The 16,952-nt window shown below is 42.8% G+C and overlaps 1 protein-coding gene across 2 annotated transcripts in view; it reads right to left on the reverse strand.

Annotated features, from left to right (window-relative positions):
- The window catches only part of aipl1 (aryl hydrocarbon receptor interacting protein-like 1), a 50,140-nt gene extending 35,540 nt beyond the window's left edge, over positions 1–14,600 (reverse strand). The window contains exons 1-3 of one of the 2 annotated variants that reach the window (XM_061681351.1): positions 13,945–14,600; positions 13,321–13,416; positions 11,061–11,229 (exon numbers count right to left, since the gene is read on the reverse strand). In XM_061681351.1, coding sequence (XP_061537335.1) covers positions 11,061–11,087 — 27 coding nt within the window. In that variant the 5' untranslated portion in view covers positions 11,088–11,229; positions 13,321–13,416; positions 13,945–14,600. The remainder of the gene's footprint in view (positions 1–11,060; positions 11,230–13,320; positions 13,417–13,944) is intronic. The other variant, XM_061681353.1, reaches the window with a different exon arrangement.
- Between the last annotated feature and the right edge of the window lie 2,352 nt (positions 14,601–16,952).

A 16,952-nucleotide genomic window follows, 5' to 3' on the forward strand; every position in this document is an offset into this window, starting at 1 on the left:
GTTTTCTCCACACATACTGCTTAAAATTAAGGCCAAAAAGTTCTAGCTTGGACCAGAGAATCTTATTTCAGGTCCTTCAGTTGTTTTTTTTAAGCAAACTCCAGGCAGGCTTTCATGTGTCTTGCACTGAGGAGAGACTTCTGTCGGGCGGCCACTCTGCCATAAAACCCCGACTGGTGGAGGGCTACAGTGATTGTTGACTTTCTCGAACTCCCCCCCCCCCCCATCTCCCGACTGCATCTCTGGAGCTCAGCCACAGTGATCTTTGGGTTCTTCTTTACCTCTCTCACCAAGGCTCTTCTCCCCAGATTGCTCAGTTTGGCCAGACGGCTAGCTCTAGGAAGGGTTGTGGTCGTCCCAAACGTCTTCCATTGAAGGATTATGGAGGCCACTGTGCTCTTAGGAACCTTAAGGGCAGCACACATTTTTTATTCATGTCACTATGGCATCAATAGTCCTTTATAAACCATTGTCCTTTATAAACCAGGACGTAGCCTACAAAACAATGAATAATGGTAAAATCAAACACATAGATGGTGCTCTATTAATTCGTTTGCACTTTAATAATTTTAGCCCTGGCAGAAGTATGTACACTACTGAGTGACATTCTTGTTATAAAAAGGCATTTGGCATTGCTAAAACAGCAAATCAAACACAATTGCATATATAAGATGAAACTTCATAGTCGAAGCCCACTTTTTCAAAGTAATTATCTTGACAATTCCATTGGTTTAATAATGTAATACAAAACTTACATAACTAGTCTTTCACAATTCTCTGGGCATCGTAGCGCAGAGGGTACCGGTAACTGGAGGCTCACCGGTTCGTATCCCCATGGCGTTGTTGTTTCCCTTGGCGAGACACTTAAAGGTCAGATGACAAAGACGTTATGGTGTCCGTTAAAATTCATATTTGCATTGTTTATATGTTATGTATTTCATGTACGTAACTTCCAGCAAGTTTTCAATCGTAGTTTAGTTAAAAATGAGGTTTCTATGGTTGACACGCCTCTGCAACATCGCATGGACGTCGGGGACTGTGCCTCTGGATTGGCACACTGGGGTGGTGGTGCCCCTTTTTAAGAAGCCGAAAGGCGAAGCTCTCAATTTACCCGTCGATCTATGTTCCTACACTCACCTATGGTTCGTGACCAAAAGAACAAGATCTCAGAGACAATGAGTTTCCTCCGCAGGGTGTCCGGGCTCTCCCTTAGAGATAGGGTGAGAAGCTTGGTCATCCGGGAGGCTCTCAGAGTAGAGCCGCTGCTCCTCCACATCGAGAGGAGCCAGATGAGGTGGCTGGGGCATCTGATTTGGATGCCTCCCTGGTGAGGTGTTCCGGGCACGTCCCATCAGGAGAAGACCCCGGGGACGACCCAGGACACGCTGGAGAGACTACGTCATTCGGCTGAACTGGGAACGCCTCGGGATCCCCCCCAGAAGAGCTGGATGAAGTGGCTGGGGAGAGGGAAGTCTGGGCATCCCTGCTAAGGCTACTGTCCCCGCGACGCGACCTCGTATAAGCGGTAGAAAATGGATGGAGGTTTTTATGACGCATATTGAGTCCTCCCCGAACATACCCGAAGCTCAAGACGCCAAGGTGTGGTTACTCTATCCACTGCAAGGGCTTCCAGAAGTTTGCCAAACACAGCGCGCTACACACTATACACAATGGTGAGCAACATGGAATATGTGGGAGGAGGATTTCGACGTACAGGAGTACCCAACTGGAGAGTGGCCAGTGGCTCGATGTGACGGCATGTCAAAAGCATGTCTTTGTATACAATCATGGCTTGAAATATTTTAGCACGACTATACTTATTATATATTCATATAGCTTAACAGTGACACAGCACAAGCTTTTACATAGTACGCAGTATTCCTGTATATTGTGTGCCCCTCGCTCGAGTAGCGTTATAGCACGCCGCACAGGAAGCCTTTGCAGTGTATCTGTTGGCTTATTATATAGGCAAAAGTACAGACGTCAGTACTGAAAACTACTGCGTGGGTCTTTTTTTCCTACTCCCCAGTGCATAACTATAATAGAGTCGTAGGTATATACAAGGAAAATGCTCACCTTTGGTCTGCGCCGCTTCGTTGCTGCACCGTGGCAGCTGCAAGATTGAGTTCTCTTGCTGGCAGTTGAGGTCCCGATGGCCGGAGGAAAAATAGTTGGCACCGCAGCTCGTTTCAGCCTCTACCGGTGTATCCAATGCTTTCTACTAAGTGTTTCTCAAAACACGCCGGTTCGAAGTCATCAGCACAGAGCTTGGAATGCTTGCTCGGCACCCATAGCTGACCACGTTTCTTCCCCTGTTGAGTGACTTTGCCTGGCCACTGGTCACAAATTAGTTTTCACTTGGAAAACGAAAAAAAAAAAAGAAAGAAAATGATTGCCACTGCCTGACCCATTTGTACAAACAAATGTCACACAATAAACCATCGTGACATCTTTAAATCATACAACAACAAATATACAAGGACGGAAACAGCAGCATGGCACAATAGCACACAACGACGAATGAACAAGATGTTTGGCTTGTGTGACATCACAGCGCCGGAAAGAGACGAAGACTGGAAAGCGTGGGATGCAAAAAAGCAGAAGGCGCATTCTGCATCATATTTATCGATTTAACTGCTGTATATCTGCTATATAATCACTTCGAAATGGCAGTGGCGATTTGTCAAGGGGTTCTGGAGTTATCAAGAACATTTTTAAAATCTATGTCCTCTGACCTTTAACCCAAATTGTCCATGAATGAAATGTGGTTGTAATGTTTGGTGGTGGTCGGAGGGGCCGTCGGTGCAGAATGGCAGCTGCCATTCTGTCAGACTGGCCCAGGGCAGCTGTGGCAACACAAGTAGTTTACCACTACCGCGGGGTGACTGTGGAGTGAATTAATAAAGTATGAAATTGTAAGGTGTCTTTGAGTGACTAGAAAAGTGCTATATAGGCGTAATGCAATAACCCTTAGATGCACAGGTGGGGTCAAAAATGACCCCACGGGTTGTTATTCTTCAAAATCATTCCAATGAAAATATATTCATGTTCCAGGTATTCCTCAAAAAATGTTCGTGACATGAGGCCATTTGCATTTTTATTCATTTTTTCATTAAATTTAAGAAATTGCAGTTTTCGTATCTCTACCCCACTCTTCCACAAGTGGGGTAAAAAATTACCCCAAGCAGTTCCTATGGAAACCTTTAATTCTTAGCAACTGTGACTGTCCCACTTACACATCTGATGTCATCTCTCACATCTGATGCAACCTTTGACTGTCAATACTGTCCCACTTACACATCTGATGTCAGCAGTCTCACGACCCAGGAGGTCATTTTTACACAGCAACATACATGTATTATCTCAATTTATGAACTTATTTTTCATTGACAGATTATAATGTGTGATTAGATGAGCCTACTTTGTTGTTAGCTAGTAGTATGGTAACATAGTATTGTGGTAGCTAACAGTAGCTCCAGTCATGAAGGCTTCCAGGTCCAGAGAGGTCCACAGCATTGAATTTGAGTTCAGTGGCAGCATGACCATGATCAGCTATGTGAGGGGTGAAAAAGGGGAAAGGTGGTTCTGCTGCTTAGCACACTGCACTGAAAACAGCCCAAAGAAAAAAAAAAAACAGAAGCAATCCTCCACGACAACCAGACAAAAGGAGTAGATGATACTATGGATCAGATGGTTGGCAACTACACCTGCAAACGCCAGACGCAGAGGTGGCCCATGGTGCTTTGGTACATGTTGATGTCGCCACTCTGAATGCCTACTAATTTTTCATGCCTCAGCACCCTGAATTTTACACAGGCGTCACAGATGGACGACAACACTTCCTCACAGAGCTCTCAAAGGAGCTTGTGACACTTCACAGGAAAGGTCGACTGGAAGGTACCCTGACCCTACCAACCTAAATCACTGAAGCAATGGGAAGGTGTGGGGTGACAAAAACTGCTGCGATCCAGCCACGGGAAAGAAGCACACAGGGCCAGCAGAAGAGAAAGAGGTGTCAGTTGTGTCCAAGAAACTAAGAGCGCAAAGACACTGATTGTTGTTGGAAATGCAGTGCCGCTGTTCACAGCCAGAAGCAAGTAGTTTGTGACAGCTGCACACAGTGAGAGGAGATAAGATGTTTGTACGTGCACATATTCATGGACAGTGCTATGGTCTCCGGCCGTGTTGAATGTTCTCTGTTCGTCCTCTAGACATAGGGACACAACAATCAATCAGGTGTCAAAACATGTTTGTAAGTGCTAAAATGCGAATGAAAAGTAACAAATGTACATGTCAAAAATGAAATGACTCTTTTGTTTGAGCAAAATATATTATCTTAACCAAAATGACAGAAATGTCTTAAACGCATTGATTTTAACCCCACTTGTGGAAGAGTGGAGTAGTGCTACAAAAACGGCAATTTCTTAAAATTTATGAAAAAAATAGCTAAAAATGCAAATGGCCTCATGTCACAAACATGTTTTACGATGAATACCTGGAATATGAAAATATTACAACTCTTCATTTTAAAAGATTTTGAAGAATAACAACACAGTTTATTGCAAAAATGCATTGATTTTAATTGGGGTCCTTTTTGGCCCCATTCATGGAAGAGTGTAGGTATTGGTAGGTTGTGCATCCAAGGGTTAAAATGATTATTATTAAAAATCTGGAAACTTTCCATTGGAATTAAAAAATTTTAAAGGAAATGTTTGATCTATTCAAGAGTCCCGTTTTGTTGCTCACTGAAAGAACAAGTATAACTAAAATAAATCTCAAGTTGAAAGTATCCACCTTCTAAAGTTTAAAAAAAAAAAAAAATGCCAGAGCCAACTATCCAAACATTTTTCAAAGTACCCAGAACTTTACCAGGTAATTAAATCCCCAATCCAGTTTAACCTTGATTTTATCAGACCAAAACAAATTTCCCCACAGGTAATTTTGTTATGGTCCAGTGAAACCAAGGTTAAAACCTTTTGGCTATAATTCCACCAGGTATGTTTGGCGCAAACACAACACTGCTCAATACCAAAAGAACACCATACCTACAGTGAAGCATGTTGGTGGTAGCATCATGCATTGGGGCTGTTTTTTTCATCAGCTGGAACAGCAGTCTTAGACAAGGTAGAGGGAATTATGAACATTTTGAAATCGCAGTCGGTGTTAGCACAAAACCTTCGGGCTTCTGGTAGAAAGCAAAATTATTTAAAATAAAACTACTAGAATGGCTAAACTTCATTTGGCGTTAATCAGCAGCACTTTAAATGGTGGCGGGTGTGTGTTAATGTCCATTTAATGACTGAATGTGAATAGTTAATTCTCGATAAAGCCACATGAGAGGGTGTGCACACTTGTTCAATCACATTCTTAGTTTATTTTGATTCCTCTCTCGAAAAGACTTAACCCAGTTGTACAGGTTATAGCACACAATTGTGGAAAAAGGTTTGAAAATGTATCGTTGTCATCTTTTTATATCACAAAAACCTGATATTTAAAAAAGGGGTGTAGACTTAATATCCGCTGTAGGTACTTGGACAAGTCTTCCTCGATGCAATTTTTTTGTTCCATGCAACAGCAGGTGTCATGGTATATGCATCTCAACACACGAACATGCTGCAGAAGAAACATGGTCTCTGTGACAGCTAAAGGTTTGGCAACTAGATTTCATTCTGCCCTCAGCGATCATTGACCTTGCTCCAAATCAACTGGGATTGACTCTAGCTCAACCATAACCCTGAACAGGATAAGTGGTAGAAAATGGAGGAATAGATTCCATTCAGTCACTATCCTCAGTCTGGTCCCGGTGATAGAAGTAGTCTTCATTGCAGGGAAGAGCGGACCACAACAGTTCTTCAGCTGGCAGCTTTAGTTGGTACATGAGCACATAAAGCTTGCCAGTGAAGAACTGCTGTAGGTCAGCCAATGAGCAACTCATTCAAATTGTAACCTGAGGGAAAAACATAGATGACAAAACACTAACGTGCTAGTTTGGCCTCTGGTTACATGGATATAGTTCACTGAAAGGCTTCGATCTATCCAAGAGTCATCAACATAAGTATTATAAATGCTTCGGTGTGATATGCTTAAAACTGAGATAAAAATGACATGAATCCTTCTATGTGATGAACAACTTTAAGCCGGCTACTGTATAATACTTGCGAGGAGCCCGGGATTTGTCTTGCTTGGCCTCCAGTCAGCTGGCCGAGCTTCAACAGTCGTCGTCAGTCAATCTGAAAAGACCTTCACCAGCAGCATATTCTCTCTCAGTTCAAGGACGGGCCTTCAGGCAAACTAGCACACAGCCCTGCGAACCCAGTAACCCCAGAAAACTCAACGAACCCCATGCTGCTCTGCGCAACAGTAGAAAACTCTGAACTCCAAGTAAACACAAACACACAATCACCTTTTCACTATTCAAGTGCTTGATTTTTTTTTAACTTTATTTATTTATATATATATATATTTTTTTTTTAAGTATCATTTGGGAAAGACCTCCGGGTTAGCTGTTCAAGCTTGTTTCAAACTCAGAATGATGCATTTGACATAGAGACCAAAGTCTTCTTCTTTGTTCTGTTTCTGTCAGTACCCACTGGCCATTGTTGCCCCTGAGGAGACAACTTTCCTCGAGTGTGATTATATTAAAATTGATTTTTCGTTAGCCAGGAAAAAACAGATATTGAAAAGGACAGGGGAAGAGATGACCCGGATTCACAGATCAGAATAGTTTAAATGTCCATGTCATGACGACTGGGAGATCTCACGCCATTTGGGATAAAAGAAGCAGTTTGGATTCAAATGTGCACTCTCTTTGCACAGCTGTTATGCTCCTGCACACGATTTGAATGATGGTATAGTGTTACATTATCAACTAATATGGCACAGGTAGGAAAGACAAATTACATTTTTTCCCCCATTGGTACCAACTTGATGTGATAAATAATTGGTCAATTATTTTTATGATTCATTAATTAACATCTGCCACAATAGGCAATCATTCACAGCGAACACAGCGGTTGTAACCCCATGTGGGTGATCCATATGAAACAAAGCAGTGTTAACGTTTGAAAGAAAACTCAAAGTTCACAGGCAAATCAAAAAGATCAGTTTTTCCATTCAGCACAGAAATTAAGTAAGGCCTCAGGCATATTTAACAGCTTGTTGTGACAGAGCTGCTGCTTGTTAAAGTAATTTCCACCCCTATTATCCCTTCGCACTCATGATATGTGAAGAACGCAGACAACACGCACAGCGAGGTCCTCCCACAGTGGAGAACAGGCTGTACCAAGAGTCACTGATTACACAAGGCTGATGACTCCGAGGACAACTATGGGGAGCTTTAATTAGCATCAATATAACCAAATGCAAAACCATTTTCACTGTTTAAAAAGGGAAACACCATGATGTGGAACTAATGTAATCTAACTTGGCCAGAGAAGGTCTAACAGTAATCAACTATTTTTGTAGAAAGTTCTCTCATTGGTGAAGTATGACGAAAAGGTCCTCTGCTATTTAATGGAGGATTACATCTAAAAGTTGCCAGTAACTGCGTGTCTAAGACGGCTGAGCACAGAATGACGCGACCCAAAAGAATGGGAAGCGCTATGAATCATTCAAAAAAAATGCCATCCCGTGAGAGAGAGAGAGAGAGAGAGAGAGAGAGATATATATATATATATATATATATATATATATATATATATATATACATATATACACACACACACACACACACACACACACACACATATATATATACACCCCAACCTAAAATACTTGATATTTATTAACTTATTGAGATGCTGGAGACACTTTCTTGTTCATTTTTATTTCCTTCAAGTGCAGGATGGAATTCACTTTCGGAAGAGATGACGTGAGCTGGCAGGAAGTCAGCAGGTGGGAAAACGGAAATGACCTTTTCAGTCTTAATGCTGCGCATCTGGAGCCAGGAATGCAGCGATATGTGCATGCATACCAAAGCAGGCCGGTTTCCGGCTCGATGAGGTCATGAAGCGAGAAGCCGACAACACGGTGGTCATGCTGCGATGAGACTAGGATGCAGGCTGACAAGACGTCTGGGTCTGAATGTGTCTGCATCTGCTGTAAGCTCATGTGAAGGACACATTTCATTTCCACACACTGAATTGTGTGCAAGAGCGAAAGCATTAATGGCTTCTAGCTGAGGCGTCGAAGACAGGATGGGACCATAAAGAATAAAGATTTGGGAGCTTCCTTTGTCTATCGGCTCCCTTCCTACCATTAGGAAGTCTGTCAAAGACAACATTGTTTCATTTTATGCATGTTTGTGTCACTCCCTGGCTCGAGCAAAATGGTCCCTGTGAGTCCACCCTCTTGTGTCTGTATACATAATATCCTTGGTGACCCTCCCTCCTGAGCACAAGTCCAGTTATTAGCTGAAAGACAGGAAATGTCGGCCAGGCAAGGGAATAAGAGCTGCCCATGCTGGTAAATCTGCGCAGTTTCATCTTTTCCCTCCAAGCCTCCGCCCTCACAGTCTGATTGTCATGAGAGTTAGATTTCAAACATTTGCATGAGGTTAGCCAACAGCCAAGTGTCATGTTTGCTGTTAGGAGTGAACGTTTTCCTCTTTCTCTTCAAAAAGAAACGTCCTATCGGTGAAGATCTAGCATTGATTCACTATGGCAGGCAAGGCAAACACAATAAGAACGAAAACAGACAAGGGCAGTATTGCAACTGTGACTCAGATGCAATATCCTGAGATGCACACAGATTAAAAAAAAAAAAAGGTGAAGGAGAGGAAATTTGGCCCCGTGCACTCTGGAGAATTTCCAGTAAAATGCATCAAAATCCAAACCCACACGATCTAACTAGCTGGTACATGAATGAGCGCACCAAGGTGTGATGCTTTAAGCACACATTCTGATTCTACAGATGCTCATATTAATTCACAAATATAATACTATCTCAATGTATTCACTAACAAATTAACGGCATCTTCTGGATTTGACCAAACGGCTATATTTAGTAACCAAATTATTTCCCGCCGAGTATAAAAAACCCACGAGTGCCAAAACGAGTCGGTCCCCACACAGCGTAGGTACTCATTTTGCTGATTGAGTTTATGAACTGAATTTCTCATTTAACTAAAAACGATTAAGTACTGCATGCCTCGATGAAATGATAAGCTGATGACACTTTACCTCAACTGAATAAATGTCAAGGGAAAAAGAAATTAATGCTGAATTAGAGGTCAGATAGCTTTTTATGCCAGTCCCATCACGCACTAACAAACTGTGGGTATGCATGCATATGGAAGGAGTATAGTCGGGTATGCTGGTTGAATAAAACGACACCATCTCTGCTAGTGTGTGTGTGTGTGTGTGTGTGTGTGTGCGTGCGTGCGTGCGTGTTTCCTGTCGTGCTGGATGCAGCTGTACCCAGATGGCCTGCGAGCACAGCGTGCTCAGCTAACGGAGATGAGAACAACACATTCACCCTGAGGTAGTGAGCTGAAAAAACACTGCGGTCTGACATACCATTACCTCGCATCCACTGCATTTACATTGATAAATCTACAGTATATACGCAACCGTCCATCAGCTCAGACCTGTTGAATAAATCATTGTTTAGTTTTGTCTTCAGTAAGCCTAGTCGACATGAGTCATTTTTTGGCACTTAACGTACAGTAGAATGTGAAATCATTTTCACCATTTTATTCATGATTCAAATTATAGTGGGACCTCGGAAGTTTAACGTCATACCATACGGAGTTCAACCAAAATGTTCAAGGTGTGGGAAATCAGGAGCAGAGCTGTCATGTGTGACATCGCAAGTGAAGTCAACTTATCGCGCAAAATGGGTTAACCAAGTGTGTGTGTGTGTGTGTGTGTGTGTGTTTTCTTGGCAATGACGGCAAAGAGGACAAGTTTAATGATGATCATACAGTAGTGGTAGAGACACCACTGTCCAGATATCTTGAGTGCAGTAAGTCAACAATATTAAAGCATCAGAAGAACGCAATGCACACAGATTTCTCAAGATGGAAACGTAGGGGATCAATTTCATTTTGTCATAAAGGGTCAACTTCAGTAATATACAACCCTGATTGGTTAACCCTGTGACCAAGATAAATCTTCTCAAACAATTCATTAATTTCCTGGGAACACAAGCGCAATAAGGGGCTAGACAAGCAGCATAAAATAACCACTTTTTTTTTGGTCATGTTGTGTGACTACGCATGCCATGACCAGGCTCTTTGCATAGATCATACACAGTATGTACAGTTATCTAATTGTATTGTACATTTGTACCCATCAACTGTCCAGGGAGAGTATAATTGTTATTTCATGCACTAGTCACCATTTAAATGGAATGTTTCTCCTTTTCTATACATACTAGCTTACTACATCTTGCTGTCTTGCCACTCCCAACAAGAGTGTGATCCATTTTTTGGTGCTTTTAAAGCCCTTCTCTTGCCGTTATCTGAAAACGTTCTCTCCTCCTTGGCTCTGTGTATCTTTTGGTTGGTCAGTTCAGCAAGGCCAAGTTACATTCTTGGGATGCCTGCTACATATGGTCCACATTCCAGCCTGTCTGCTGAGAGGCCCACTGCTCCTCACCGCTGGCTCTGCACACCCACACACCCACACACCAACCCAAAGCGGTGTGTGCTGCGGTCTAAAATAATCTTTATATAGCTCATTGGATGCCAGCAGGAGACTAAATCTTACTAAAGCCTCATGAATTAAGCGCCATAAGTTACGTCCTCACCTCGGCCAACCATGTTGTTTTATTTAGGTCTTCTAACTGCATACTCGAAAAAGTGGTGGTTACTTTTATTGAAGAAATATCCATGCCCTAAAGCTTTTAGCTTTTGAAAGGCATACGTTTGCGTCCGCGCACACACACACACACACACACACACACACACCAGCCCTTGTTTGTTATCTAGGTCACGAATAGAAAGTGTGAAAACCAAAACCTGGATGCTATTAATTCAGTAAATCCTGACATGTATACACAGACACCAAAGGCAACCATCTTTGATTAATCATTTGAGCCCTGCAAGAGTGGTAACTCACAATTAGCTCCGCCCAGGTTTGACTCATGGATGTTCGATTGCTGTATGGTAGATCTGGATTTCTGCCGTCCCGAGACAGTTCCCACTGACTCCCAAAAGGCCAGGCTGGAATTCAACTGCAGAGCGGGCATTCTGCTGAAGGTATTAGGCAGCGGAAAGCAGACTCATCTCTGGAAGCACAGAAGAACAGAATGGTTAAGTTTACATTCGCGGCTACAACAGAGCAAATGCGGGGCTGGCTACACCCTAAGATTACCCGGAGGCGCTCACGGATATATGAAAAGTTGGTCCAATAAGACCCAGCCCCTCACGCTGGATAGGACCAATCAATCATTTAGGCACTATTCTAACTAGCTAAGACATTGTCATTTCTTGGAATATAAATGACATTGGCGAACTGCTAACAGTTAGAAAAAAGTAACTTCTTTTACTTACAATAAAACCATGAAAAATACATGCAAAACAGTAACAATTCATTTGCTTGTAAACAAATCATAATTGACCAAAACCTTTTCACTGGGCAAGCAAACAGCAGCCCCTTTCACAGTGCTAATGCGCTATTATTACACACTTCCCTTTCTGTTAAAATGTACAGACGGGATGGGGGAGTGGAATGTTCCGCCGATAAGACCGCAGAGGAAACTGTCTCAGCCTATGTAACATTTGCGGGACAGCCGGAACGGTTGGAGAGGTATACTGCATGCATTTATATGCCAGGCCGCTGATAATGAAACACCAGCAGGTAAAAAATAACAGGCTACAGGGTGAGGAGTGATTTTATAAGTCTCAACAAGTGGTCTGATGTCTTCCATTTTGCAGTGCAGTATGCAGCAGTAAAATCCCGCACCTCCAAGAGCAGAACTGTTCTTCCATGATTTGAAATACAGCAAAGCAAATCAGTGCTAGCAACTCTGATCATCTGATGGGGCTGTTGGGGCGTGGCCATCCCAAATGTGCAACCTCACTGCAGCTACCGCATTTCCACCGCAGATCCTCTGCTACGTCGATAACAGTCAACCTTAAATCGTGCCTACAGTATGTACACCAAATCACTCCATGAGCTTGTCACTCACCAGCGCCACTTGGAACAGAACGAGTGACTCAGCAAATGAAAACACTTTTATGTTTATTGGTTGTGATAAATGGCAGCAATGCTGACCGTGGCAAATGTGGTTCCAGATCTCACTGTGGCCAGTTTGGATGAGTTGACGCCAATGGTCTGACTAAATGCTTTCCAATTTGCTGACCAATACACACACACACACGCACTTTCCTCAGTGAGATGAATCATCATGCGCACACAAATAATTCAGACTATTGAGGGCGGATTTACCATTTAAATTAATATTACAGACTAATATAATTCCACTCTCGGGTGACCTCTGAGTGTGCACGAGCGAGCGTCTAGGGAGTGGTCACTGGACGTCACTACTGGACGACAGTATTAATCACATCCAGCCACGCATATATGCATTATAGCTCAATAAATAATGACAGATTCCAACTTTTCAGCCTTCTCCCACTGAAAATGTGTCATTGTAACCCGAGTCAAACCATTTGTGCAACAGAACCTCCCACACAGAATGCGAGCGCTGAGATTGGAACACGATTAACACTAATAGTCTTAAAAAATGTCGGCCGCAATACTCTGCATAGATCCAAACTGTGCAACAGCACCATGAAAAATTTTCTTTTCACAGTCAACAAGTGGCACATTACAGACAGACAGACAGGCCATTTGTGGGTTAGTTAGCGCCAGGCAATGGCAAGAGTATCTTCCAACCTGCAGGCATTTGCTGTTGGGTGAGAGAGTTCAATGGAAGAAGTTAAGTTATCAGTGGGAGAAAAAGCAGGGCTGTAAAATCATGAGCCTCGGGAGGTTATTTGATGACAGGGGCAGAGCCATTTTAGGGATGGCATGCTGGGTGCAGGTGGGAAAAGTCACCCACTGCTTCAACAGGAAGTTAACCCATTAATATGGCCGCCTTAAAATCACAGACAGGCATCAGAGGCGCTGACCACCGCCAATAGGATTATGTAATTGTCGCCACTCATGGAGGGCAGAGTTCATTATGTAACTAAACCTGCAACAGGTCGATAGGCACTGGGATATACAACAGCAAATGATGACACACAAAAAAAAAGGAACTATGGAGGTGAATCAATGTTGCTGCATTTGGATGACAAAAAAAATAAAACATAAATAAAATAAATATATAAAACAGCATAAACTGCCACAAGTTAATGAAACACAGCCCCACCTGTCAGCCATCACCTTGCAGACTCCTGGAGGTAGGTCCTGGTCTTTCCTTGCATAATTCAAAATGGTCTTTAACAAGTGTATCTACAGTGGGCACCTGGAAAAATGGGGGTGGGGTGGGGGGGGGGGGTGTCAGCAAAAGACAAGCTTGAAAGAGGAAATAAATGACTGAGGAGGTGGAGGAGGGGCAACCTCCATGTTGAACTGCAAAGGGTGGGGCCTTGAAGAATTCACTCAATCTGATTTACTTGACTAAAAGCGCATTTTTAATGAGACTATACAGGGGTCAATCTGCCTGTGCAGTGAATTATGATCGAGCAATACCATGTGTCGTCTTTGAATTCGATGACAACTGCTTTAAGAGGAAACTCTAGGGGCTTTAGCTTGATCCCCCACCCAGACGGTCGACCGGGGACATTATAGTACAATATGGCCCGAATAATACAAATTAATTGATGCGACCGTGACACATTGCCCTACAGGGGATATTTACCGCTACCATCTAGTCATAAATGGTCCCCCAATTTTATAATTTAAAAAAATAAAAATAAAAAAATGGGGACAAGATAGCCAGCGGATGGCTATCTCCTGCTTAAAAGTTGTCAAAGGGGATTTTCACACTTACTTTGAGGTCAATCCGCCGGTTCCGCTGCGCCACTATGACAGCGAATATGCGCAGCTGATCTGTTCGGGCCGGTTGCACCCCACGCCCAGTTGGCCTGTGGCGGCTCTCCACTGTAAAGTTGCCACGTCCGTTACATTCTGGAGGGCCTCGTTAAAGCCCAGAGGAGCACTCAAAAAGCACGAGGCCACCCGATTTCGGTTGCAAAGTTAAAGACGAAGCGGAACGTTCAAGGTGGGGCAAGGCGGTCGGTTACGTAAGATTTGGAAGAAAATGACCGAACACGTCTAAAACGCTTCGGCTGGTGGGAAGACGACGAGGGCCGAACCCTGGACGAGCACGCTCCCGCGACAAACGTGAGCGTCTCCAACGCAGACGCCTGACAGCCACACCTTAAAACTCTCTCAGTGAATTTCTCCCGACAATTCCAGAGCTTTCGACAAGGCCGAGGGCTCACAAGTTCTGACGCTCTGTGTGTCGAGCGCTCAGCGCTGACAACGTTTGGACCTGTACGCGATAAATGTTTTTTTAAAAAAAAAAAAAAAAGCGAGAGAGAGAGGCTAACGCAGAGTATCCTATTGAGCAGTCACACCCCGCGCTTCTTGGCTGCTCCTCGGGACTCCCTCCCGGTCTCTCCCTCCGCTCCAACTCATCTCTTCAAACCGGCTTCTCTGCCCGATCAGCTGGCAGGCTCGTGACGTACGCACAGCCCGACGCCCAATCGGAGGAGAGAAGGGGGAGCGCAACCACACACGCCCTCCTCGTCAGCGCCTTGACGGGCAGGCTCTTTAACCAATGGCTAGTAGATCACTGTGAGAAAAAAGGCGGGCTCCAGGAATGACGGCCAATCAGATTGCTTCCGCCCATAGGAGGCGCTTCATCCTCTGACCTATCGGTTTGCTCGAATTGTTATGTGAAATGTTGGGAACTTTTCCACATGACCAGGCTGCAGAATGCAGATACATCTGAGTCTATTTTCCTGAATGACAGTAGGAATCATATTGTATGCCATAAGACTGTTTTAAGTTATTAAAACGTTTTGTTTCATACTGTGTAATGTCTACTGTCATACAAATTATGTTCTTGTCTGGTACGGCATTACATAACTACATTTTCCCAATGATAATGGGGTGGTGGCCTCCTACTGGGTCGCCAGCTTGGTCGGGGGCCCATTATGGGGAGGCCTTTATTTGTGCAAACAAATCTATTATTATATACCGTATGTGTCAAATGTAAGTGTAGAACACAATTAAAAAAAGGACCTTTTTTGGAAAGTTGTAGTGAAATGGCAAAGAAAAGAGGCAGACTATGCTTAACAAATAGGGTTGCATAGCCTCTTTAAATAAAAGACATCATGCTTACCAGAGATGCTGATTATCAAATGTATTAATGTGTGTGGATTGCAACAAACGCATTTTGCTCGTCAAACTTGGCTCGCTCTGACCAACCAATCAGAGGATGGAAAAATGCTAATGTCATCAAAGCTTAGCTTGGGGAGGACAAATATGAAATCTGATTGGTAAAAGCAACAGTCCCATTGCTAATACACTACTGTAACTCAGTGGTGAGCGGTCAGGGCCAGCAGGGCCTTTTCTGCTGGGTTAAACACTATCAGAAGCACCGACCTATATTTAGAACCTACATTTTTATTTTATTTGTTTTATTGAGCTTGTGTTAATGTACAAACAACCATCTCGTCTCTTCATTTTGTAGCTTTTCTCCAGCTGGACTGCTTTCAGTACAGTATTAGATTTTTTTTATCCAATCAGTCCAGCCTTTACATGTTGCCATGTCAAGCTAATTTGCCCAGCGCCTTGATATCAGTAGTGCTGGCGGATGTAACTTAAAGGTGAAGTTTGCAGTTGTCAAACTGCTAGGAAGCTTTGAATGTAGCCTCACTTGACCCCACCCCCAGGCCTCACATTGCTGACCAAAACCACGCCCCTCACTAACACGAACGTGCACGAGACGTGCATAGTACAAATGTCGACGGTAAACAACAACATTACATATGTATACCATTGTTTTCATCTCTTCTTATTAATTGCTGCAAACCAGAGGTAAATAATTGGGGCAAATAAAAAAAAAAAGTCTGCGCGAGACTGCTGTGTATGCACGAAAAATGATTAACATCTCTTCGGTCTCTCGTTTAGACTGTTCTTGTCACGGTGGGTCAAGTTTTAAAATAATAATTAAAATTAAATTAGAAGCATAACATGGGGCCAGAGAGGGATATTTTTTCAAAAGATCATTTAAATAATATTTTACTGACAGGTCATACAGAAACATTTTACATATATGACAAAAAGTCTTATTTTTGTATTTTATTCTTTAAAAAAATGCAAATTCAACCTTTAAGCTATTCTACTACACTTTTTCGTAATGGGAAAAAGGATGTGTCTATTTGAGCAGGGGCATTTGTTTGTTGTTAAAGTGAGCTATAGAATCTGTAAAAGAGTTAATTTCCTAAAGGCTGTGCTATCAGAGTGGTTAGTCATAATTTGAATAGGGTGAAATTGTCAAATTTGATGCAGAGTAGAACAGCTCCTAAGGTACATTTGTGACTAATCCAAAATCCTAATTGCAGAAGTTTTCTTTCATATGACTTCTCTTTATGTTTGTTTTCGGTGCACTCCAGAAGGAATGGCATAACAAGAGGTGAACCTGAAGTACCTTTTGTTCACATTGGACCGGTTACACAAATTGTACAGGTTAAGTAAACTGCTCAAAGGACTCGAAGTGAACCAACCCGACCATGCTGGAGGTTATCTTATCTTAGTTTTTTTTTTTTTTTCTCCACAGTGGTGTGAGTTAGTTTGGAAATTTTAATATTCTCAAAAAGGCTGAGAAGTTGAATTTGCATAACTGAAAAGGACCAATCATGAAAACACTCTAAAATACACGTTTGTTCTTCATGGTATGCTTGGAATACCCATTTTGCACAAAATGTCCTATTTTGCTTTTCATCTTATTAAAGCAAACAAAGCATTCCTATGGATTGCGAATTGGGT

This window comes from Phycodurus eques, chromosome 7, assembly GCF_024500275.1.
Source record: "Phycodurus eques isolate BA_2022a chromosome 7, UOR_Pequ_1.1, whole genome shotgun sequence".
Lineage (NCBI taxonomy): Eukaryota > Metazoa > Chordata > Actinopteri > Syngnathiformes > Syngnathidae > Phycodurus > Phycodurus eques.